General features: G+C 38.8%; 2 protein-coding genes across 3 annotated transcripts in view; one reads left to right on the top strand and one right to left on the bottom strand.

Annotated features, from left to right (window-relative positions):
• Positions 1–25473, top strand: part of SPEF2 (sperm flagellar 2) — an 82279-nt gene that overhangs the window by 9927 nt on the left and 46879 nt on the right. The window contains exons 5-10 of one of the 2 annotated variants that reach the window (XM_058170139.1): positions 970–1110; positions 3642–3718; positions 6086–6281; positions 7553–7741; positions 10578–10765; positions 18051–18219. In XM_058170139.1, the coding sequence (XP_058026122.1) occupies positions 970–1110; positions 3642–3718; positions 6086–6281; positions 7553–7741; positions 10578–10765; positions 18051–18219 (960 nt within the window). Of the gene's footprint in view, positions 1–969; positions 1111–3641; positions 3719–6085; positions 6282–7552; positions 7742–10577; positions 10766–18050; positions 18554–25473 lie in introns of those variants that run through there. The other variant, XM_058170140.1, reaches the window with a different exon arrangement.
• PRLR (prolactin receptor) overlaps positions 1–25473 on the bottom strand; it is a 262479-nt gene that overhangs the window by 206970 nt on the left and 30036 nt on the right. The window lies entirely within an intron of this gene.

Genomic DNA, 25473 nt, shown 5'->3' with positions numbered 1-25473 from the left:
TACACAAATTACAATCAGAAATAGTTACATAAAACACTTGATTATTTTGAGTTAACATGCACATAGATTTATGCATCAAGAGATACCCCAGATACACTTTAAACTATCACTGATTATGGGAGGAACTGGATGTCTTCACATATAACAGTTATGCACATGAGTGACTGATCAGAGCCTCCCTGTCCAGGAAGAGAGACAATATGAACCAATATGAATGCACAATATGAAGCTGTGCAAAGGCATCCCAGATATGATTGTCACTTGCTCTTTGAGCAGGAGTTGGCTGTCTGGGAGGTCCCACAAATTATGCACTGGGTTTATTTGTGGCAGTATAACTCTGTGCAGCACCGAAGATGGCATAGTCTCCAAGTAGCTGGCATTGTGTACAGGAACATTGGCATTGTCTATGGCCTAGACCCCTCAAGTCCAGATGGGAGATCCCACAGAAGGTACTGGAGAACAGGAGGGCTGAGATCCTGTGGTATTTCCAGATCCAGCAGACAGCAGGTATTGTCCAGTCAATAAGACATTGTGGTAGTAGACATGGACCAGAGACAATAATGATGATAGATGTAGCAGTGCCAAGTGACAGCAACATCTGGAAGAAGTAGTAGGAGAAGCTGGAGAAATACCAGGACCTAAGGGAAGAATTAGAGAGAATGTGGGAAGTAAAGGCCAAAGTGGTCCCAGTAATGATAGGAGCATTCGGGACTATGACTCCTAAGCTGTGAGAGTGGCTCCAATAGATCCCAGGATCAATATCTCTATCCAGAAGAGTGCAGTGCTAGGAATAACTAGGACTGCACAGAACTCTCAAATTCCCAGTCCTCTGGGAGAGGACCCAAAATTGAGGAAGATGCATATCATTATAGGAGCAAGAAAGGATTTTAAAAAAATGCTTCTATGTGATTAAGTTTTATTCAGCAACCAATTTAAAACAACTTACTGTCTTTCCCTTTGAATATTTAGAAAATTGCAGAAAAACGCAGGCAGAATGAAATCATGGCCAAGATTCAAGCAGCAGTTATCCAGATTCCAAAACCTTTTCTACAGCATACGGACAAAGTGATTGAAGACCAAAAACTGCAGAAGAAGAAGAAGGAAGCAGAAGTAAGTTATGGGGTTTTATAGTCATTTAAAGAATGAGCAAGCAGCAGCATATTTTGATTATCTTGTATCTTAATGTAAATGTATTCATTTTTAAACACAAGTATTTCATTGTGCAGCATTATACTTTGTTAATAATAATGGTGTCTGATAAACTCCTGTATTAAGTAGCATCTGCAGAGGGAGTTAAACAGGAATGATGGCAGTTTTGTATGTGTTGACATTGTACACATGTATAAAAGGGCAGGGCTTCCATTGTGTTGCCACAAATGCTGTTTTTCCTGTTTTGAAGGCCTCCTGCCTTCAGATACCACCATATACATGGAAAAGAATCTTCAAAACAATGCTATTAACAGTGAAATAGATAACCAGATATTCTTCCTGAGAATCAAATTAAAACACCTTCCATCAGTTCTTAAGTCAATGGAAGAATATACTGGTATATCATTTGTTCTGCTCAATGGATATCCCTATCATGCCAAAGGCATTATGCTGGGAACAGGTGCTATCATTATTTATGATGTTCAAGGTATATTAAAAACAAGACTGGATAGTTTGCCCTAGCTTTGTTTCCTTCTCCTCCCCTAAATGCCACCTGCTAGCAGGAATTCATCCAGCAATCTCTCTCCTTGATGTGAGAATGGCAATGGGACCAGGGAAGAATCAAGATCATCTGGTTCTAGGGTTAGGCTTAGAGACCTGGCAGCTATAGGGGATCAGCTGATCTGAAAGAACCTGATTTTCCCACTGCCAAAGAACTTGGCCTCAGATTACAGTATTCAAGAGTTCAAGGGAAAAGAGAATGCCCCTGCCTGCTAAAATAACAACAGGAGTTGAGTAAATTTCACTCTCCGCAAATCACCCCATTGCAACCCCGCAGAATGATCTATTAAGCCTCTTAAACTACACCCACATAAAACTGTTAGAGTTTGTTCAGTATTTAATGGGAAAATAATATTTTAACAGTGAGCAGATAAGGACACTTTACAATGGCTCACGTATAGGTGGGAATGAAATAAAGCATCATCATAAGGACTTTGTACTGCAATTAGGTGCAAATGGGAGGGTGGGGGAATGCTGTAGAAGCTATATATAACGAATTCGGATCATTAGACTCAGAGTTGGAAATTCACCCCTTTTTCTTCATAATAAATATTCAGAGGAAGGAACATTCATAGCCCATACATATCCCTTCAGTTAGATAGGAGTAAATATAAATATAGAGAAAGGTGTTTTTTCAGAATTTAGCTGAGCAATCCTTATATAGAGTCACTTTAAAGAAACACAGTGATTGCTAAAAGTAATGGCTCCATATATTTTATGGGTAACTAATCAGCAGGCCACATAGACCCCTCACCGTTCTATTTATGGTCCTTAGAATCATCAGGGATAAATTTTTCAGACTTTTTTGGGGAGTTGGATAGATTTGGAGGCAAAATAAACCTTAAACATTGCAGAGGCACTCATTTTGTTGCTTAATACCACTTAATCCCAAACAACAAACATATACTTCCAAAAATGTATCCCTGTTCAGCAGTGCCACATTAATAATTTTGCCCCGTGAAGATCTAGAAGTTGCACATAGACTGAAAAAGTTTGTTAGAATTTATTATACTGCCATGTTAAAATCCAATGCAAACCTGCTATCTTTCCTTTCCCTTTCCATTTCCTTCAGAAATGTTTTGAGGATAAAATGCACTGTTCCTAAGATAGCAGAACAAACATAGTCCTCTGATTTTTCAATGCTATATATATGGCAGAACTCATATTACTTGGGTGAACATACCATCTTCTATTGTATTCGCTTGTTTTAGTGAGATCTCGTTGAGATAATGTATGGATATTCTTATCTGGAACTGTTGTGTTCCTGCTTGCCCTGCTGTCACTGCATTGTTAGGGAGAAAAGCTGCTCTTGGAAGCAAAAATGTCAGTATATGTAGTATAAAAGTGAGCATATAAAAATAGCTGGCGCTTAAGTCATGCAACTGCAACCACCATCTTGCTTTTTGTAATCTCCCCAATGGACACTTCTGGTGTGGGGGGAAAGTGGTAAACATCTCAAGTTCTTGAATCTTTCTGTTCAGGAACAAGAGGTGGCCAGATATTGTAAACTCTTAATAATTAAATATATTTCAGTTAATCATTGTTGTTCATTGTTCCATTTGTTTATGTAGCTATTGTTTTATTTGCTTATTTCACTTGTTTCCTTAAACATGAATAGTAATTAATTAGTGCAATACAAATTAAACCAATGTATTTACAGAAATCTTTTCCTTGGTTCTCATCTAACCACTTAAAAGTTTGCAATACTGTCAGACTTATTCAGCGCATGGATGACATAACTTAATGAAGCTCTGATGTACTTTACTAAGTTTACTGGCACAACCCCATATTTTTGTTTAGCAAACACCTTGAACAGTGGAAATCCCATGGCGCAGTGCATTTGTGCTTTGAACATCCTGTTAATTTGTAATGGGATGCAATAAGGAATTAAACAGAAGGAAATGAATTAAAATATGCTTACTTTTTTCTAGACCACATACACTGAAATTAGGAACTTCGAAAAACAAATGAGGAAAGAGGCTGTTGTACCTGCCAAACTCACAGAGAGGTGAGGTTACTACTTCTAGTAAATTTTGCTCTGTTTTTCTGCTGGACTGTGGAAATAGAAACACCCTTCCTGTTCTGACCCAGCCTTAGCAGAAACAAGAAACAGACTCCTTGTCAAGAAAAACCCCTTTTTATTTACCTCTTGTGAATTAATTGCATTCACCCACCAAAAAATCCAGGCAAAGAGTTAAAGAGTTCTTCAAAGAGTTAACTGCAGTAACAGACCTTATCAGTTCCTTGCTATAATTGTAAGGCTGTGAGCTCCCAACCTAAAGGCTATGGCAAGCAGTCTTTGTGGCACGAAACACGATGAGCACAATCTTCAGAAAGACAAACTGTTGTCTCCTACGACAATCACTCCCCTTTCCTTCTATTTATTCCCCAGCCATTCAGCGTCCACGTGTGCTTTGCTTCCCAAGTCGACTCCTTGTCCTCCGTTGTTCCCCTCTCCTAACTGCTCTGCACATACGTGCATCTGGAACAGGCCCCAGCTGTTCCTCCTCCTCACTCATATCAGCCTCCGAAGGCAGCTGCCTCTCCAGTGGCTGGGAAATGTCGGACGGTCCTGGGTCTATCTCTGCGTCCAACACGGAGCATCCATCAGAGCTTTCCCCAGACTCCAGAACTGGCCCAAGTCCCTCCCCAACCTCCTCATTGTCTGAGTTTGCTGCCAGCTCCGTTGGCAGCTGGCAGGCCACAACACTTCCATTTGCCTAACATCCTATTAATAAGCTTTTGTTTCAATCACGCAGGTGGTACTACTGTACTGACATAAAGCTGCTGGATAGATATGCTACCATCCGTAATTTTATTTTTCACTGGGGATATTTCATATTTTTCCAGGCAGTTGAAATGTCAGTATATACTTCATTCATCAGCTATTTTAATACCAATAACTTGGCCTCGCCCAGCCATCTTTAATGCAATATAAATCCTGTCCTTATTAGTATTATTTTGGCACAACAAAACTTGGACAACTGTAGAAGAAGCCATAAATTGCTTCTGGAGAAATGCTGATTGTCTCATGGGGGTGAAGAGGAGGCCATAACATTTCAGTTAACATTTTGGAGAGAATTGACTTCAATAACTAGATTATGGAAAATCATAAATCACTCTGGGTCACTTAATACTACAAAGTACACAGTGCACAGGGAAGAAATGATGTTGGGGACATTGTTAGTAGTTTCATTCTTATCCCATGACTCTACTTATAGATAATATGGCCTGACAGTTTTGTTTTTACAGATATGTTGATCCCAAAAGTACAGTTCATAAGATCTCTGCCAAAATATGCAGTCTTAATAGAAGAGAAGTCTGGTGATATTTAACTTGTTATCCTCAGTTTGGCACAGAAAAGAGAAGACTGTTGAAAGGAAGGAGTCCACAGAGCTCTCAAAAGTAGAGCTCAAAAGACTACTTTGGGACACACAAGTTGTTTCTCTTTTTACTGTTTTTCTTTTGTTTCCTATCCTCCATCAGATCTTTTCCCCAGCACTGCTATAGATAAGGGGATAATCCAAATTACGACCATGAGATTATGGGGTTAAAGGAATTAAGTCATCAAATCTTAATCCAGATTGGGGCTTCATTGCTTGATCGTTGCCATGGAAACTAGTTTTAGTTATAGGCAGGGGTATTTTTTTTTTTTTGGTGAGAGCCAGTGATAGCTGTGGGAAGGATATAAAACAGGATAGTGAAGAATGCATAGGATTATCTTCTGTTCAGGAAGTAGCCAGGTTATCTGCAAAAACAAAATGGAAAAAGGATTCCAAAGCCATCCTATTCTTTGATTCTTTGAAGTATATATAGGTAGTCCTTGACTTATGACCAGTCACTTAGCGATTGGTCGAAGTTATAAAAGACCTGCCCACCCAAAAAAGTATGTACAACCAGTTTCTATAGTTCTGAGGCTGTCCTCCCGCCAAGATCATTTGACTGCATTTTGGGTACATAGCCAAAACAATGGCCATTTGCAGCATTTGGCAGACAAATGGCTACAATTTATATTTTTGCCAGAAATTGGTCTTTACTTCTGGTTTCCCACAAAAATCATAGTGAATAATGGGTTCGCTTAACAACTGTTGTAGAAAAGTTCATAAAAATGGGTCTGGTCATGTGGTTACCTGCTTTATGACTGTTACAATGTAGTGACTGTAATTGCCAGACTCAGTTACAGATGTAAGTCGAGGTCTATTTGTATGTGCGTTGATGGTGTTGTGAAAATTCTAGTATAATATAAAATATAAAAGAAAATATATATAATAGTAATAATAATATAATACAATATAAAGCAACAGATAAGAAGCCATTTCTTTAATTCTTTGTGTAAAGCCTGTTAACACCAGATGCCCCCGTATTATTTTCTTAGCATGATGAATGCAATAAAGGAAGAACTAGCTACGGCAAAACCAGTCATTACTGACCTACTGAACACCTACTCAGATGATGAATATATTAGGAAAATTCAGAAACGTCTTGAGGAGGATACCTTTGCTCGAGAACAACGGGAGAAGAGAAGGAGAAAGATGTTAAGGGAGCAACTCATAGCTCATGAAACACAAGAAGTGAGTTAGATACGCTGCCTTCTGATTTTTTTAGATGAGGCATTGGTACTGTTGTGAATTAACCAGTTTGAAAAGACATGAAAAGTAAAAGCTATTATGAAACCCATTTGGAGTATGAAGTAAATTGTACCTTTACTAGTGAAAATAATAAGCACATTTTTTGTCTTTTGGATCAGACTTTAATGTTAAGCATAGTGGTAGATTTTTAAAAACTAGCATAATATGAAAAGTATAAAGTCTGGAACTGAAAAAAAAATAAAATTGAAAGATAGGTCAAATTCTTCAAATTTAAAAATACAGCATCTTGATAAGTGAAACCCTGGTTTTATAAGTGCATCAGGACTGTTGAGACTAAGAATTGCTGATGGCCAATCATCCATTTTTACTAGTACCTTTAGCAATACATTTATGTATGTATGTATGTATTTATTATTTATTTGTTGAATTTATATTGCCTCCTATTTGCATATGGCCACTCAAGGCAGCTTACAGAATATAAAACTCCATATAAAAACAATAAAACTAATAAAAGAAGTCGTATAATAAATTAATATACTAAAATCGCCCCCCACCCCAGCGACAGCACCTCAAACAAGCTATTTAATGGGCTCCATCCCACTTTGGGTTCCCCAGGCCTGCTGGAAGAACCAGGTCTTCAGCACCTTCCGGAAGAGTGTTAGAGTGAGGGCCATTCTAATCTCTGGGGAATGATTTCCAGAGAGAGGGGGCCACCACGGAGAAGGCTCTTTTTCTCCCTCAGGGATGGGACCCACAAGATTCCCTGCCTCCCCACTCTGATGGGTCAGGTAGATATAACTGGCAAGAGACGGTCCTTCAGATAACCTGGTCCCAAGCCGTGAAGAACTTTAAAGGTGACAACTAGCACCTTGAATTTCCCCTGGAAGCAAATCGGCAACCAATGCAGCTCCCACAGGAGAGGTGATGCTTGTGCACAAAGGTATCTGCACAAAACCATGCGGGCCGCATGGTTCTTTATCCACAAGTCTTTGAAATAAACTAAAGCTAATTAAGCCCACAAGAGGTCAATTGATGATACTATGCAACTTGTTTCATGCTTACCTGAAAGTAAACTCCTTTCAGTTGAATTGAGTTTATTCCCAAAAAATCACTTGAACTGATAGAACTGATAGAACCGAGAAAATGACCAACCAGCAGGCTTTGTGCCTGAAGTGGGACTACACTCGTGGTCTCTCAGTTTCTAGCAAAAGCTGTACATTACATCGCTATTATTGATTTCTTTATTATTTTAGGAGGCCTATAGAGAAGAGCAGCTTATCAACCGACTTATGAGACAGTCCCAGCAAGAGCGGAGAATAGCTGTTCAACTTATGCATGTGAGGCATGAGAAAGAAGTCCTGTGGCAAAACAGAATTTACAGAGAAAAGCAGTTTGAGGAAAGACGCCTCAAAGAATTTCAAGAAGCTCTTGATAGGGAAGAGGTAGATATTCATTATCGTCTTTTTTGTTACTGTATTTTTCTCTTTTGCATTTTCCTCCCTAAATGTCTATGGAGATTCTCAGTCATCCAGGTCATGGTTGTCCCAAAAGTACTTTTTCCAGAGATAACTAGATTTCCCGTTTTTTCTTTGAAGACATCCAAGAAGCTTCTTCAGAAAAGACATTTCCCTCCCTAAGTGGCAAAACCATCAGAGAATGTAATTATGTGAACATGGGACATTGCAAATGGCTATACATGTGGCCATGTTGCCAAGCACCCAAAGTTCAGTCATGTGACCCCGGGCAGGCAACCTTCAGAACTTCAAATTTGGGTCCATAAAAACTTCAAACAGTTGTAAGTTGAGGTCTTTCTCTAAACCCTAATAGTTTTATTTTTTGATTTTTAAATATCTCTAGCATGCATGGACTTCTGTTGAAGAAATGTGGGGTCCATTATTGGTCAATAGCCTCAAGAAACCCATCATTTGCAGAGGTGTGGGGAGGGGTGGAGGAGCAAACTTATTGCTTTTTGAATTCAGTCAAGCTTATTCCCAGGAGCTGAATCTCAGCATCAGATTTTCAATATGCCTGTGTCTATATTAAAACTACTGAACCAGGGCTGCAAAAGTAGCTCAAGGAATGAAATATAAGTAGTACGAGAAGATTGCTGGACAGTGTCTGTGAAGCATGTGCTATTCTTCCATTCTTCTGAAAAAAGTTAGCTTTTTCATCCTTCAAAACAGGTTGAAAGATTTGATCGACAGTGTTCACCAAAAATGCACTTCCACATAAAGGTAGTCCTCGATTTATGACTACAATTGAGCCCAAAATTTCTGTTGTTGAGTGAGACATTCATTAAGTGAACTTTGCCCCGTGACCTTTCTTGCCACAGTTGTTAAGTGAATCACTGCAGTCAATAAGTTAGTAACATGGTTGTTAAGTGAATCTGGCTTCTCCATTCATTTTGCTTGCCAATAGGTTGAAAAAGCTGATCACATGGCCCAGGACACTGCAATCGTCATAAATATGAACTGTTAGTAACATGGTTGTTAAGTGAATCTGGTGTCATTTAATTGATTTTGCCTGTCAGAAGGTTGCAAATGATAATCACATGACCTTGGGACACAGCAACCGTGATAAGTATGCCAAGCATTGGAATTTTGATCACATGATGAAAATTGCCAAGCATCTGAATTTTGATCACATGTTCATGGGGCTGCTACAAAAGTCGTAACTGAAAAATCAAAAGTCACTTTTTTCAATGCCATTGTAATTTTGAACAGTCACTAAATGAACTGTTGTAAGTAGAGGACTACCTCTATGTAGTTGTAATACAGTGCAATCCTATATAAATGGTCTTTTTGAAGCCACCAGAACTTTATTTTGAAATGATAGGAACATCCACTAGAGGCCACAATTCTCTTGTGTGCCAGAGAGACTTATAGGAAGCTATAGAATCGGAAGGTTGTGTCTTCATTTAGGTTCTTCCATCTATTGTATACTTGAGGCGCTCAAATCAAAGAATTAACAGAATAACAGTTGACTGATCATCATGTTCTTCTGCCACCTGATGTAATTAGCAGAATTCTAACTTTAGTAACAGTGGAATAAATGGGTTAACACACTGGTTGAACAATGTGTTTTGTGAAAGGGAGATGATTAGTGGATGAAAGTCCAGTCAAAGAACATTTTGAGGCTTGCCTGGTCCAGTCCTTTCAGAGGATGAAAATAGTTCATACTTTGCTTTGCAAGATACAAATTTGATGGTATTTCCCCCTTCTCCAGATTCTTGTATGTTCATGTAGATCTGATGGATTGCACTGATTACTTTCCTTGCTGTTACAAAACAGAAATGGTAGTGCCTGGCAGGTTTCTTAAAGGGATCTACTGCTGGGGATCTGTCTTGCATCATACATAGCTATTAAGTAAGCAAAATAAATGCTTATAGTGGGTATCCATGGCAGGTGTGGGTTGAGCAGCAAATGAAAAAATGGATATGCAATGTATTCTCAGTGCCCTTTTTATGTGCACCATGATGTAATACACATATGTATAAGGAGCGAAGCTCATGTTGCAACCCTCATTTTGACACTGATATCATTAGATTCTGAAGATGTTCCAATGTTTACTCAAATGCTACAGGTGTTCAGGTGGATATTAAATCAATCAGTGTTTAATCTGCAGCTGATATAATCTATTTCTGAACCAATATTTTTTGCTAGAGCGGTGCAGTGCTTTAATTCTAATTCCAAAAACACAGTGGGGCACAAACAGAGTATGTGTTCACCTTCTTTAAAACATTGATATCCTTTCCCGGAATCCTTTTTCAACTTTTGCATGATCCTAAGAAAAAGTATTGCTGGTCCCTAAATCCTTGACTTCTCAAGCTGACATTCCTTCACAAGGCCATTTATATAAGAATTTATTTATTTTATTTTATTTTATTATTTATTTATAATTTATAAAGGGCCGTGGTGGCTCAGGCTGTAAGATAGCCTGTTATTAAAATACAGCTGCCTGCAATTACTGCAGGTTCTAATCCCACCAGGCTCAAGGTTGACTCAGCCTTCCATCCTTTATAAGGTAGGTAAAATGAGGAACCAGATTGTTGGGGGGGCAATAAGTTGACTTTGTAAATATACAAATAGAATGAGACTATTGCCTTACACACTGTAAGCCGCCCTGAGTCTTCGGAGAAGGGCGGGATATAGATGTAAATAATAATAATAATAAAAAATAATGACCGCAAGGTTTAGATAATGAGCTTTGGTGCTACATTTTACTTCTTGTCTTATCAATTTGAGGAAATTGACCATTTTTTTCCCCATCTCCTTTTAGGCTCTTGCAAAACAAGAAAAAATTGAACTTGCAGAACAGGCCCTTAGAGAAAAACAACTGCATGCAAAACTTGCTGCTGAAAGAGCTGAGGCTCGCTATAAGAAGCATTACGAAATTTGCTGGGAGGTGGTTGAGCAAATCATTGATTTAGCAACTAAAATAGGAGAATATAGAACACTAACAAATAAGTAAGTTCCTAATATATACAATTTTGTTTTTTGATTGTTTTGGTTCTGTATTCCCTTTTGGCTATGTTGGGAAAAGTGAGCAATACAGAAATTTTGTAGGGGCCGGAATAGCTCAGGCTGTAAGGAGCCTGTTATTAGAACACAATAGCCTGCAATTACTGCAGGTTCAAGTCCCACCAGGCCCAAGGTTGACTCAGCCTTCCATCCTTTATAAGGTAGGTAAAATGAGGACCCAGATTGTTGGGGGGGCAATAAGTTGACTTTGTAAATATACAAATAGAATGAGACTATTGCCTTATACACTGTAAGCCGCCCTGAGTCTTCGGAGAAGGGCGGGATATAAATGTAAAATAAAAAAAATAAAAAAATATATAGAGAAATTGATCCTCAGGCGTCTAGATGAGAAAACAGCAATGAAGTCAGAGTAAAATTTGGGCTTGAGAACTCAGCATATAAGAACAATTGCTGAGATCTGTTGAGGTGTCCTCTACAGCCCGCCCAGTGTGAGCTCACCATGTGGAGATTTAACAAAAACCAATTTCAGATGAATCCACTAGTTATAAAATGTCTTTTTGTCCTGGCATCAAGATGGCATCCTCCTTGGGAGGGTTTGAGGCCCCCCCTCCCTCTGGGGAACAGTGGTGGCGTCCAGCTTCCGCCTTCACTATGAGAATCTTGATGACATCACTTCCCTTCGGCTTCCTGGTTGACTAACTGTACTCTGGACTCGTTGCTCCTGTGAGTGCCCCCTGGTGGATCCGGAGGAAATTACAAGGATACTGTGCTTGCCTGAGGATTTTGAATTTTTTTTTTTTTAAATGGCAAAAGGTCAGAGACCAACTGCTGGAGAGATGGAGAGAATTCTGGAAAAGTTATCCAATATGGACAAGAAACTGGATGATTTGCAAAGAGGCCAAAAGGAAATACGAGCAGAAATTGTGACTATCCAAAAGGATTTAAAGGATACTCAACAAGTCTCAGCAGAAAACAAGCAGAAAGTGGAAGGTCTGGAGGGTGGGATGCGGCAGTGCAGAAAGAGAGGAGACGACAGGCAATGCTGTGCTTGGACCACAGATGGATAAAATGTCTTATTTCCTTAGGTTTCAAAATTTGGAAGAAGTGGACCAAGAAGATTTGAGAGATGTTGTGACTAAATTGTTGGGAGAATTTCTTGGGAGAGGTGTTGATTTCATGAATTGGGATGTGGATCGAGTTTATAGAGTTAATTCACAATATGCACGCACGCATGCAGTTCCCAGAGAGGTTCATGTCAAATTTGTGAGAAGAGAGACGAGAGATGAAATTCTTAGAAAACATAGGAGTGGGGCACTGACTTATAGGGGCAGGGAGATAGCCATTCTGAGGCAGATTCCCAGACAGGTACGTGAAATGAGAAAGAAATATTACTTTTTGTCAAGCAAATTGTACCAGAAGGAGTAGGCTTCAGATGGCTGATGCCAGAGGGATTGATGATTTTCCGGGAGGGCATTACGAAAAAATTAGTACAATTATGGAGGCTACGGCCTACGTGGAGGAACACAAAGCCCTCCTGGAATCAGATGACCCAGGAATTGAAGAAGGGAGGTTATAGACCATGGGGCGAGGCGGCTGCCGCTGTTGCGCCCTGGAGTTGGGTCAGGCTGAACCCAGAGTTCTGAGATCCAAAACTAGGAAGTGATAAAGATATTTGGTATTGTGTTGGTTTTCCTTATTCTCTTTTGTATGATATTCTGTTTATTCTTGACCCTTCTTTATTGCGTATGTAAGATTTGTAAACTTAGCTACTTCGTGTCACCTGCTTGCCATATGGCTGTTGTATGTGTTAAAAATTTGAGCAAAATTCTTATCTTGCATAAGAAAAATGAAAATTTACCATACCTGATATGTATTTGTATAAACCTTTTTTGACCAATAAAAACTTTTTGAACAAAAAAAGATGGCATCCTCCTTGGTTTAATTTTATTCCATCACCTTGTAAAAATCTAGTGATTTATCTACACTTTGGGGTGAGGGGAAGCAGTTGTGCCTCATAGTTTTCCTTAAGTAGTTTCTGTTGATATTAGTTATTAAAATCCACTCTAACGGAATGCTGTCAACTGAATTATAAACATTTAATTAAATAAGCTGTAGGAAAGTTAAAGAGTGAACTCTAACTTGAGTTTTCTTTGGTTGATACCCATTAGAGTGGTGAGCTCCATCTCTCAGCATTTCCTGCCACCAGAATGGTATTGTGTGTTTACATAACCTGCAGCTCCATATAAGTTTCATAACTTAAAGCTATGCTTCTCAGCCTTGGTCACTTGCAGATATGTGGAACTGGCTGCTTGAAGAAGCATGCTGGGCGGGGACTTCTGGGATATCTTCAATTGGCCAAGACAGAGAAATGCTGACTTAAAAATGTTTACCATACAGATCTATAATAATAATAATAATTATAATTATAATAATAGAGTTGGAAGGGACCTTGGAGGTCTTCTAGTCCAACCCCCTGCCCAGGCAGAAACTCTACACCATTTGAGACAAATGGTTATCCAACATCTTCTTAAAAATTTCCAGTATTGGAGCATTCACAACTTCTGCAGGCAAGTTGTTCCTCTGATTAATTGTTCCAACTGACAGGAAATTTCTCCTTAGTTCTAAGTTGCTTCTCTCCTTGATTAGTTTCCACCCATTGCTTCTTGTCCTGCCCGCAGGTGCTTTGGAGAATAGCTTGACTCCCTCTTCTTTGTGGCAACCCCTGAGATATTGGAACACTGCTATCATGTTTCCCCTAGTCCTTCTTTTCATTAAACTAGACATACCGAGTTCCTGCAACCATTCTTCATATATTTTAGCCTCCAGTCCCCTAATCATCTTTGTTGCTCTTCTCTGCACTCTTTCTAGAGTCTCCACATCTTTTTTACATCCTGGTGACCAAAACTGAATGCAATATTCCAAGTGTGGCCTTACCAAGGCATTATAAAGTGATCTTGATTCTATCCTCTGTTTATGCAGCCCAGAACTGTGTTGGTTTTTCTGGCAGCTGCTGCACACTGCTGGCTCATATCTATTGTAAATGGTTGTCCACTAGGGCTCCAAGATCCCTGTAAAAGTTACTACTATTGAGCAAGGTACCACATATATGGTACCTGTGCATTTTGGGGCTTTTTTGCCTAAATGTAAAACCTTACTTTTTTCACTATTGAATTTCATTTTGTTAGATCTGTTCAAAATATTTTTGTGCTACCTATCAGTATGAAGAGTTGAGAATGAGTTTTTTGTTAAGTTATACAATTAATGCTCAGAATAACATTAGTAAAATTTAAACAATATCAGATAAAGAACATTTAGTTGTATAGTTGTTTTTGTGATAAGACCATTGTATATATTCGTATACCTATCTACTATTAGATATGTTATGCTGAGATATACTCAACAGATTAATGCATTATTTCAAATAATCACAAATTATACTTTCTTAGTAAAATAAAAATAGTTTCAGATAAGACCATCTGGTTTTTTTTTATCATTTTACTGATCAAATATTTCTGGTGAAGTTCCCCCCATACACATATTCGGAATAATATCCCTTACATATAAAAAAATAATTTTCTTAAATTAAAAATATTAAGAGTAAACCTTGACAGATAGTACCCATGTCCATTCTAAAATAAAATCTCAGATCAGTTTGACTAATTGAGCGTAACTTGGATTGATCCAAATTTAGCAGTTGCTTCTTTTTGACACAGCAAAAGTGGAAATATTCCTAGCCAGAGGGGAAAAAAATGAGAGGATGGATGAACACACACAATCGCAAGGTATCTTGCCTCTTCATTTTGCTTAGCACATTCATCTGGAAGAATGATGCCCTGAATTTCAGATCACCCTCCCTCCAGATGGAGTAGACTGATATCCCTTGTCCCCCTAGAGGCAAATATCTTGTGCAATATCCAGATTCCCAACTTATCAACTCAGCTGAAATCAGGTTTAGAGATTTTTTTCCCCAGCCAAATATATGCAAGGTTCTTTCTATATATATGAACATGTGTAGGTAGGTATATTATATCTGCCAAGCCATGTTCCTAAACAGAGCCATGGTGGTGCAGCAGTTAGAGTGCAGTATTGCAGCCTGATTCTGCCCACTGCCAGCAGTTTGATCCTGACTAGCTCAAGATTGACTCAGCCTTTCATCCTTCTAAAATAAGGACCCAAATTGTTGGTGGCAATATGCTGACCCTGTAAATTGCTTAGAGAGGGCTGTAAAGCACTATGAACTGGTATATAAGTCTAAGTGCTATTGTTATTTCTAAACAGGAACAGAATAAAAAAATAACAATTAATGGTTGATTAACATTAATTACCTACCCTGCTTCCCCTAAAATAAGACATCCCCTGATAATAAGCCCAAACGGGCTTTTGAGCACATGTGTTAAAAATAAGCCCCTCCAAAAATATTTAAATGCATGCGCAGCCAGTCCCCGCCATTACCTCTGGTTAGGGTTAGGGAGACAGAGCTGGAAATCAGATAAGACAGCAAGAGGAGCCCCATCTTGCTCAAAGTGCCCCAAAGTAATAAGATAGCCCCGAAAATAAGGCCAAGCACTTATTTTGGGGTTCAAAAAATATAAGACAGGGTCTTGTTTTCGAGGAAACATGGTATAAAAGAAGGAATCAGAGTTACAAATTGTATCCATGTTTACATTTAGCAACCATTCTCACATACACAATAGCAATAGCCTATACTTAGATTTATAAGCTCCGTGGTTCAGAGAGTGGTTCACAGTGTCAACATATTGCACCCAACAATCTGGCTCCTCATTTTACTGACCTTCAGAAGCATGGAAGACTGAGTCAAACTCAAGTCCTGTCAGGATCAAACTCCAGGCTGTGGGCACAGTTTGCTTGTAATACTGCATTCTAACTATTGTATCACCAGACTATTTATTTATTTATTTATTTATTTATTTATTTATTTATTTATTTATTTATTTATTTAATCAAATTTTTATACCGCCCTTCTCCCGAAGGACTCAGAGCGGTTTACAGCCAGATAAAAAGACACCAATATAAATACAGAATAAAATAATATTTTAAAAACTTATTCAATTTGGCCCGAATTAAAATATCTTTAAAATGATAAAACCCACTAAAATTAAAGTCAAATAAAATCTAAAACCCTATGCCAGTCCTGCACAGATGAATAAATATGTCTTCAGCTCGCGGCGGAAGGTTTGAAGGTCAGAAAGTTGGCGAAGTCCAGGGGGAATTTCATTCCAAAGGGTGGGAGCCCCCACAGAGAAGGCCCTTCCTCGGGGGGCCGCCAACCAACATTGTTTGGCGGACGGCACCCTAAGGAGTCCCTCTCTGTGAGAGTGCACGGGTCGGTGAGAGGTCATCGATGGCAGTAGGCGGTCCTGTAAGTAACTCTGTCCTAAGCCATGGAGCACTTTAAAAGTAGTAACCAGCACCTTGAAGTGCACCCGGTAGCCAGTGCAGCCTGCGCAGGAGAGGTGTTACGTGGGAGCCACGAGCGGCTCCCTCTATCACCCGCGCAGCTGCATTCTGAACCAACTGGAGCCTCCGGATGCTCTTCAAGGGGAGCCCCATGTAGAGAGCATTGCAATAATCCAAGCGAGAGGTAACAAGAGCATGAGTGACCGTGCATAGGGCATCCCGGTCAAGGAAGGGGCGCAACTGGCGAATCAGGCGGACCTGATAAAAAGCTCTCCTGGAGACGGCCGTCAGGTGATCTTCAAAGGACAGCCGCCCATCCAGGAGAACGCCCAAGTTGCGCACCCTTTCCATTGGGGCCAATGACTCGCCCCCAACTCGCGGCTGCAGCTGACTGTACCGGGGTGCCGGCATCCACAGCCACTCCGTCTTGGAGGGATTGAGCTTGAGCCTGTTTCTCCCCATCCAGACCCGTAAGGCCTCCAGGCACCGGGACAGTACTTCGATAGCTTCGTTGGGGTGGCCTGGGGTGGAAAAGTACAGCTGCGTATCATCAGCGTACAGTTGGTACCTCACCCCAAAACCACTGATGATCTCACCCAACGGCTTCATATAGATGTTGAACAGGAGAGGCGAGAGAATCGACCCCTGCAGCACCCCACAAGTGAGGCGCCTCGGGGTCGATCTCTGCCCCCCTGCCAACACCGTCTGCGACCGATCAGAGAGATAGGAGGAGAACCACCGATAAACGGTGCCTCCCACTGCCAAACTCCCTAGTCGGTGCAGCAGGATACCATGGTCGATGGTATCGAAAGCCGCTGAGAGGTCTAATAGGACCAGAGCAGAGGAATAACCCCTATCCCTGGCCCTCCAGAGATCATCAACCAACGCGACCAAAGCCGTCTCCGTACTGTATCCGGGCCAAAAGCTGGACTGGAACGTGTCTAGATAGACAGTTTCCTCCAAGTATTGGGGTAATTGACGTGCCACCACACTCTCTACAACCTTCGCCACAAAGCGAAGGTTGGAGACCGGACGATAATTTCCTAAAACAGCTGGGTCCAGGGAAGGCTTCTAGAGGAGGGGTCTCACCACCGCCTCTTTCAAAGCAGCAGGAAAGACCCCATCCAACAACGAAGCATTAGTAATCCCCTGGAGCCAGCCTCGTGTCACCTCCTGCATGGCCAGTACCAGCCAGGAGGGACACGGGTCCAGTAAACATGTGGTGGCATTCAACCTCCCCAATAACCTGTCCATGGTTATTAACTAACCACTAAGGCTATTAACTGTTACTAACCACAAGCAACTTTCAGGCACAGATGCAAACCAATTTACAGAAATACTGATACATACATCATTCATTTCAGCAGTAGCAAGAAAGAATAAAAAGAGGGTGTGAAAGAGAAACAAAACTAAATTGAGATTCAGGTGAGGAAGAGAGGAAAGAAAAGAGAAAAAAATCTTAAGCACTGTAAAAAGCATTAGAATTCACTAGGCAGCCAGTCTTTCCCAAGCTACTATTGATAAAAGATATCATATGTTTTAGCAATGATTATTTGTAATCACTTCAATTTCCTGCCCATTTGTTTGTTTTCAACAGTTTGAATATAAAATAATATCCCAACACCCAGGTATACAACAACTCCCAAGTCAATTGGGGTAAAAATTGATCTTCCTAATGTGTAATTGATCCATTTTGTCTAAATAGATTTTATCTGACAAAATTCATTATTTCTTCCTCTTTTCAGAATTATTTCTTGTGTTCCATATTTCATTTAACCATTGATCACTTTCGTTGATTAAAAGCATGTTCCCTTTGTACTAAATACAGTTTTGTTTTTCTTGATTTCCACAGTTTAATTCCTGCAAAGCTAATGCGTGACTGGAAGGAACTCTTCTTAAAAGGAAAGCCCATTTATGAGCAAGCTGAGATCACCGATTTGCCAGATGTGCTGACTCCAGAACAATTAGTAGAACTGGACAAAAATAATTTGCTAGATGAGAAAGATTATGATGAATATAAGGTACTCCCAACTGATACGGCCTAGTGGAAGAATATATAGCTCATAAAATCATTGTTCATGAACATCACATTTGTTTTGTGATTGATGCATAGGTTTCATATTAGCATAATAAGCATTTTGGCAGAATTAAATGTACTTTATACTCTGTTTTTCTAGGATTTGGCAATGCATTGATTCACTGCCACTCTGGGTATTTATCTGTCACAGTCCATTCCATTCCCCCTCATAAGCAATAACAATAACATGCAAGAGCTCTGAGGTTGTGATATTTTAACTTAAATAGAAATTAAGTTGTAGTATATTACAGTGTGCTAGAAAATGCAAAGTAATACACAAAGCCTGATGTGAAATAAACACTGTCTGTCACTGAATGAGTAGTCTTCTTTCATTGGTATTTTCTAGTACAATTCTTGTTAGTTTAAGATAAGTTCATTTCAGTATCTTTAGTTTTATAATAGGCAGTTCTCAGAATTAGTTATCATTATCTCTTTTTAGGTATCTTTGAAGAGGTAAGTATGTATTTAAATATAAATTTCCTCTCTCCCATTTCATTTTCAAAACCAGACATGATTAAATAATTGAATTCTGAATATTTGCCTTTTTTGATTTCCCTTCTTTATGCCTTATTTTCAAATTCCTCTATTTTCAGCTCAACTTCACGGAGAAAAAAGTATATTATTATTTAGCTTGGGTTTGGATTTTTTTCTATCAGCTTGTTTGAACTATCTTCATAAATAGCCTGTATGTTTATTTTTTATCTTGTTTGGGAAACCACATTTATATGTTCTTTTTGTACCCACATCCTGAACACAATTGGTACATTTTATTTTCATCAAGTTGTAAGCCTTAGTCTGTGCGGTTTTTTTGAATTAACACAAAACAGTATAACTTCTTTCTTATTTCTGAAAGTGAAGGTTATTTCTTTGTTCATAGTACAAATTATATATTTTTTAAAAAGATGCCCTATTTTGTTCGTTTAATGCAAACATCAGAGTTACAGTGATAAATTTGCAAGATGCTTCTGCGTTAATCTATTAGGATTACATTGCTCCAGTGAAATGAATAGGTATATTATACCTTTTCTCTTCAGTGTGCTCTGTATATTATCAGTGTCTTAGAGTTGCTGGTTTTCTTCTAGTAAAAAGACTGAAGTTATCACCAGCATACCAATCATTTAAGCAGGAACCACACTAGTGCTGCCTGTATCAGAAAGATGCAGCAAAAAAATATGAGTTCATGATAACATGGGTGCAGAAGGCACGCAACCATGCCTTGTGAAAGTTGCAGCTGCATCAACTACAGGTAGTCCTTGACTTAATGACCGCAATTGATCCCAAAGTTTATTTTGCTAAGTGAAACATTTGTTAAGTGAGTTTTGCCCCATTTACGACTTTTTTTGCTATTCTTGTTAAGTGAATCATAGCAATTGTTAAGTTAGCAACACGGTTGTTAAGTGAGACTTTGCTTTTCAGATGGTCACAAAGGCTGATCACATGACCGAGGACACTACAACCATCATAAATATGAAGTAGTTGCCAAGCATCTGAATTTTTATCATGTGACCATGGGGATGCTGCAACCGTCATAAATGTGCAAAAGGGTCATAAGTCACTTTTTTCAGTACCGTTGTAACTTTGAATGGTCACTAAATGAACAGTTGTAAGTCAAGGATTACCTGTGGTAACATATTCATCAAGTCTTTATGTGTAGCGTATTTATACAGAAAGAGAAATGGGTCTGTGGACAGATAGCTTCTAAATTTCAAAACATTATTTGAAAGTGCTTGAATTATTTTTCTCAATGTAGCTCTGTAGTAGGACTATCTTATCTGGCTGCAAGAACCCAGGTGACCACTAGATGACTGCACAGAATTATTGAAAAACCTGACTTTGCTTCTATTGACCCAGAAAACTGCAGCCCTACTTATAATCCATTTTTATTGATAACGATATAAGTGCCTGATTAAATAATCATAGACAATCACTGCATTGGTTTCCAACAGAAAGTAGGCTTGTACATATTCTGGACAGTTAATGTGGAACAGCTTCATCCTATGTACCATAAATAATGTATTAATGTTTTGACTAAACAAAAAATAATTGTGATTACTATGTGTAGAAATGATATATCATGGTCAACTGCCACAGTTGTTTCTTGTTTCAGCTATTTTAAAAAAATATTCTCAGCCTAGAGGTTTCTGTGTTTGTTCAGGCCTGTAAGATTCTTCCTGTTTATTTAGCATTTTATCAATCCATAGTATTCCATAAAAGAAAGGGGGGAATTAATGTAGTTGCAAATGTAAGGACATTGTGCTTGTTTATTTGCAAATTTATTAAAGTGCACTTGGGGAAGAAAGAGAGGGAAGACATAAAAAAAGGCACACCCCAAATTACAAAATTGGCTGTAATTTGATCATATAATCTTCAAACCTCGCAGTGCAAATGTTGAGGAAGGGAACACTTTGGAGAGAAAAGCATGCTTTTTTGTGTGTAGAAAGATCCAAATTAAATTCCTGGTATCTTTCAATAGAGCTCAGAAAATTTCCTATCTCAACTCCCCATAGAATCATTGTCAATGTCATTTCTATGTAGATGAACTAATGATCTGCACTGATGTAAGACAACTTCATATTCAGTATTTCTTTTCTCTGTAGCATTGTAGAGAATTCATTTAAGCACAAAAATAGAACTAAAATAAAAATGTGGTTTTGTGCAATTTGTAATCTTGATGCCACAGATTATTTGCTTGGACATGTAATCTGGAAGAGTCAGAGCTTCCTTACTTCTAGAGCCAAAGTAATGGCAAAAACTGAAGAGAGATGAGGCTGTGTAAAAGTGCAAAGCAAGCAATCTTTGCATCGATAATCAGTTATATATTTTGCAAGGCTGATGTGGCTGCTTCACAAGCTGCTCCTAATGTCTTTACATACTTTGCAAAACGACTGCACAAGTTTTGCACAAGCCTTGCAACTGCTTTAGTGGGTAAAAGTGACATGCTTGCTTTGTGCTCTTGCACATTCTTGAAGACCTCCAACGTGCTTTTCAGGAGGCAACTGGACTTTTTTTTTTCCTTTGAAGACATTTTGTTTCTCATTCAAGAAACTTCTTCAGCTCTGACAGGATAGTGGGGAATGGAAGGATTTATACTCCTTGCAGACAGCTGGTCATTTGCATTCTTTTATAGAGTCGTAGAGGCCACTTGGAGGTTTATCTGTGTCCTCAGGGTCACCTGAGTAGTGCAAATAGGTGTGGAGCCTTCTTGGCTGCAGGATGTTTTCTGCCCTGTGTCCCTTCACTGTTGAAGACTGGTGCAGGCTGTTGGGGATGAGTATGTGTGCCTGCATCTCAAACTGAAGTGCAAATGGTTCCTGTAGTCTGCAGTTTTTCTGGAAATCTGTTCATACTCTCATACCATTGGAAGGATGTTCATCCCAAAGTGCAGCATAGCTAAAAGTCTATGGAGATTCTCAGTCATCCAGGTCATAATAGCAATAGCAATAGCACTTAGACTTATGTACCGCTTTACAGTGCTTTACAGCCCTCTCTAAGTGGTTTACAAAGTCAGCATATTGCCCCCAACAATTTGGGTCCTAATCCTCAGAAGGATAGAAGGCTGAATCAATCTTTAGCCTAGTGAATTTTGAAGTAGCCTGTAGTACTGCACTGTAACCACTGCATCACTGTGGCTCATTGTCTGAAAGGACAACCTTTTTTGCAGTTTTTCAGGAGGCAACTGGACTTCCTTGTTTTTTCTTTGAAGACTTTTGGATGAAAAGCAAAACATCTTTGAAGGAAAATCTAGAAAGTCCAGTTGCCTCCTGAAAAAACACCTTTGGGGAAACCATGACCTGGATGACTGAGAATCTCCATAGATTCTTGAAGCACCACTTTCAAATGCTTTTCTGAGCCCTAAAAAGTGGTTACAGATAGTTCTCAACTTACAAGAGTTCATTTAGTGATCATTTGAAGTTACAACGGCACTGAAAAAAGTGACTTATGACTTTCACACGACCATTGCAGCATTCCTGTGGTCACATGATCAAAATTCAGGCGCTTGGCAACTGATCTGTATTTATGACGGTTGCAGTGTCCCAGGGTCATGTGATCCCTTTTTACAACTTCCTGACAAGCAAAATCAATTGAACCCAGGTTCGCTTAACAACCATTTAACAACTGCAGTGATGCAGTTAACAACTGTGATAAGAAAGATTAGGGTTAGACACCTTTGCATACAATTCAGAAGAGACAATGAAAAGCTAAGAAGGAAGCAAAAAGTCCAGAACACATTCTCTACAGCAACCAACACCCAAATAAGCAGGAATTAATACCATACACACAATCAAGCAAAAAACATCCTAATCAAGGAACCACCAAGAAAAAAGCCATATCCTCTTCAACACTGGCAGACAAGCTACTGTTTAAAACGGAGCAAACCCCACACTCACTAGCAATAGTGATGTTACCTAGTTGGGTAATGAAATATATGCAAGCAAACCACCAGGCTCAGAGAACATGAAGGACTTCACAATGACTGGAATGTCATGACCTTCTGTTTTCAAAGTGGTTTTTACCTTGAGATGTTTTTGCTTTTTTGGTTGCTGTTTTCAGTTTATTAGGCTACCTGAGGATATCTCTTTTCAAAGTACTGTCAGTTGCTTTTAAAAAGCAATTAGTTAATAATAAATAAGTAGTTAATAAATAATAGGTTGGGCTCCAGCTAAGGTGCTTCTATTGGCATTCATGGCAAAATGTAGTCATTGATTTTCATGGCAATTAAGTGCATTTGACTTAATTTCAAACCAGTCTATGGATTCAGCACCTGTAGAAATGATCCTGAAGAATCTCCTATAGTTTTTCTACAGTAAATCCTACAGAAAACAACTTAGAAAATATAGTTCCAAACATTAATGGGCGCCCCACTGTTTCTTCATCCACCAGACTTCTTGCTTATTTTCCAGCTGCTGCATGCAATTACTTGTAATAACTTAGATGCAATTTTTGGTCATCTCTAGTTACAGACTATAACACTGTTTACTATAAATTCATAGTAGCTAATCTGATATCTTCCAGACATTTGGAGTACATTTCCACAGTTCCTTGCTATTGATATGCTGTTAAGGCTGGTAAGAGTTGAAACCAAAGGTTTAATAGACATAGGCTGTTGACTCTCCAGGTAAATATAACACTGGGTGAAATATATTCAGAAAATGTTGGGATAATCTTCAATGAAATTCACTTAGTACACGTAAAATATGCAAATTGTACACAACCCATCCTGCCTTTATGCCCTTCATTGGCAAATGTAAGCATAGGCTGTTCATGTGATAGGTATTCATTTTAAAAAGCTGATTTTAACAGAATAACAGTTGGAAGGGATCTTGGAGGTCTTCTATTCCAACCCCTCTTCTCAGGCAGGAATCTCCTATACCATTTGAGACAAATGGTTGTCCAATCTCTTCTTAAAAACTTCCAGTTTTGGAGTTTGTATATATTTATAGCCCAAAAGTGCTGCCTGCTGTATTTTCAGTTGTGTATTCAGTCTTGAACTAAGAACATGTATGGATGTGTCTTCCATAATGCTTAACTTGATTCAAGAGACATTGTTCCAATTCTTTATCAGTCTGCCTGTTTTCCCAGTCCCAACCAAGAGGATACTTAGTGAGTTTGTGAATCTATCACCGGCTGACAGTTCATTTTGAACAGCTTTGCAACATTGATGAGGGTTTTTAGATATATGAAACCTTAAACAATATCACCGAATACTCCTCCCCTTCTTCCTGTCTTTTCATGCCTTCTCTTAGTTTGTTATTTGGCATTTATTATCTCAGTTTTTCTCAACCTTGGCAACTATAAGATGTGTGGACTTCAACTCCCAGAACTGGAACTCCTAGCTGACTGGAAAATTCTTGGAGTTGAAGCCCACACATCTTAAAAGTTTCCAAGAGAAACATTACATGATCTGAAAAAAGTAGAAAGTTGTGTCGTAATAGAAGCCAGAATATTTTCATCCAAGCTAATTTAGCTCGTTTGGAGCAGCAGATAAAGAGATGCACTTATTTCTAATTTATGAAATCTAGAGTTGCTTGTTTGAGCTCAACTATAACTCATGTTTCTTAGTATGCAAGCTAAGAGTTGTAAAAAATAAAAAGTTGTGGTTATGCCCCTTTATGCATTTTTCTTTTTCCATTGTATACCTGGAGCTACTTCATAACTTGGTTAGAATACTGCATTATTTCTGTTTATATTTAAACTAGCAAACATGGTTTGAATTTATTGCTTTATGGTGAGAAAAACTTACAACTGGTTTTTACTGTTAGATTGGTGAGAAAATTAAAAATGTGTCTGTCCATTTTGAATGCAACAGCCAACTATGTTTTTCCTGAATCAGAGATTGACCTAGAGCTAAGCAGACTCACAAAACTTACCATAAATTTATTCCTTCAATAATTATTTGGAAATGTACAAGAAAAATCCAGACATATTTTTGTTTTGTTTTTAAATTAACTAGTTCTGTTACTAAACAAAAAGTCAGATACTATATATGTATTCTGTGGTATGCTGACATCAGTCAACACAATTTATATTGCAATTGGATTTAATTTGTTCTATGCAGCAAGCAATTATGTGCTGCCCAGAATTCAATAGAATACTTGATGTGGGATGACAGCAATGCAGAGTAATCTGTAGTTACTACTTCCTGTGATTTTGGAAACTACTTTTATTGATGTTGCCTGAAACTGCATCTCTTTTTTTGTAATTGCAACCATTTAGTTTGTAATTACTAGACCAAATCTTTTTCACAAGTACTAATACCAAGTCAAGTATCGTTAACCTTTTTTAGCTGCGCGTTTGATCTTTCGTTTTCTGTTGTTTGAAGAGAGGAAAAACATGTGCTGTCTTCTAGTCATCAAGTACGGCACCAGTATTTTACAAGTTTTGAAAGATTTTTGCCAGACCCACATTTGGTGGTGGCCCTGGAGATTTAACTAATTGAAAGTAAAAACGTATTTCCCGAACATGATTTTATTATTGTTATTTTGGTCCTGCAAAATAATAATGCAGGACCAATTTGCAATGTCTTGTTGAACATGTTTTTTTTTCTTGGAGAAGATTGAATCACACTTTTTAGAGTTGACACTCTAGAAAGAGTGCAGAGAAGAGCAACAAAGATGATTAGGGGACTGGAGGCTAAAACATATGAAGAACGGTTGCAGGAACTGGGTATGTCTAGTTTAGTGAAAAGAAGGACTAGGGG

This window comes from Ahaetulla prasina, chromosome 2, assembly GCF_028640845.1.
Source record: "Ahaetulla prasina isolate Xishuangbanna chromosome 2, ASM2864084v1, whole genome shotgun sequence".
NCBI lineage: Eukaryota > Metazoa > Chordata > Lepidosauria > Squamata > Colubridae > Ahaetulla > Ahaetulla prasina.
Note: the sequence above shows the minus strand (reverse complement) of the source record. Positions and strands in the feature narration are given on the sequence as shown.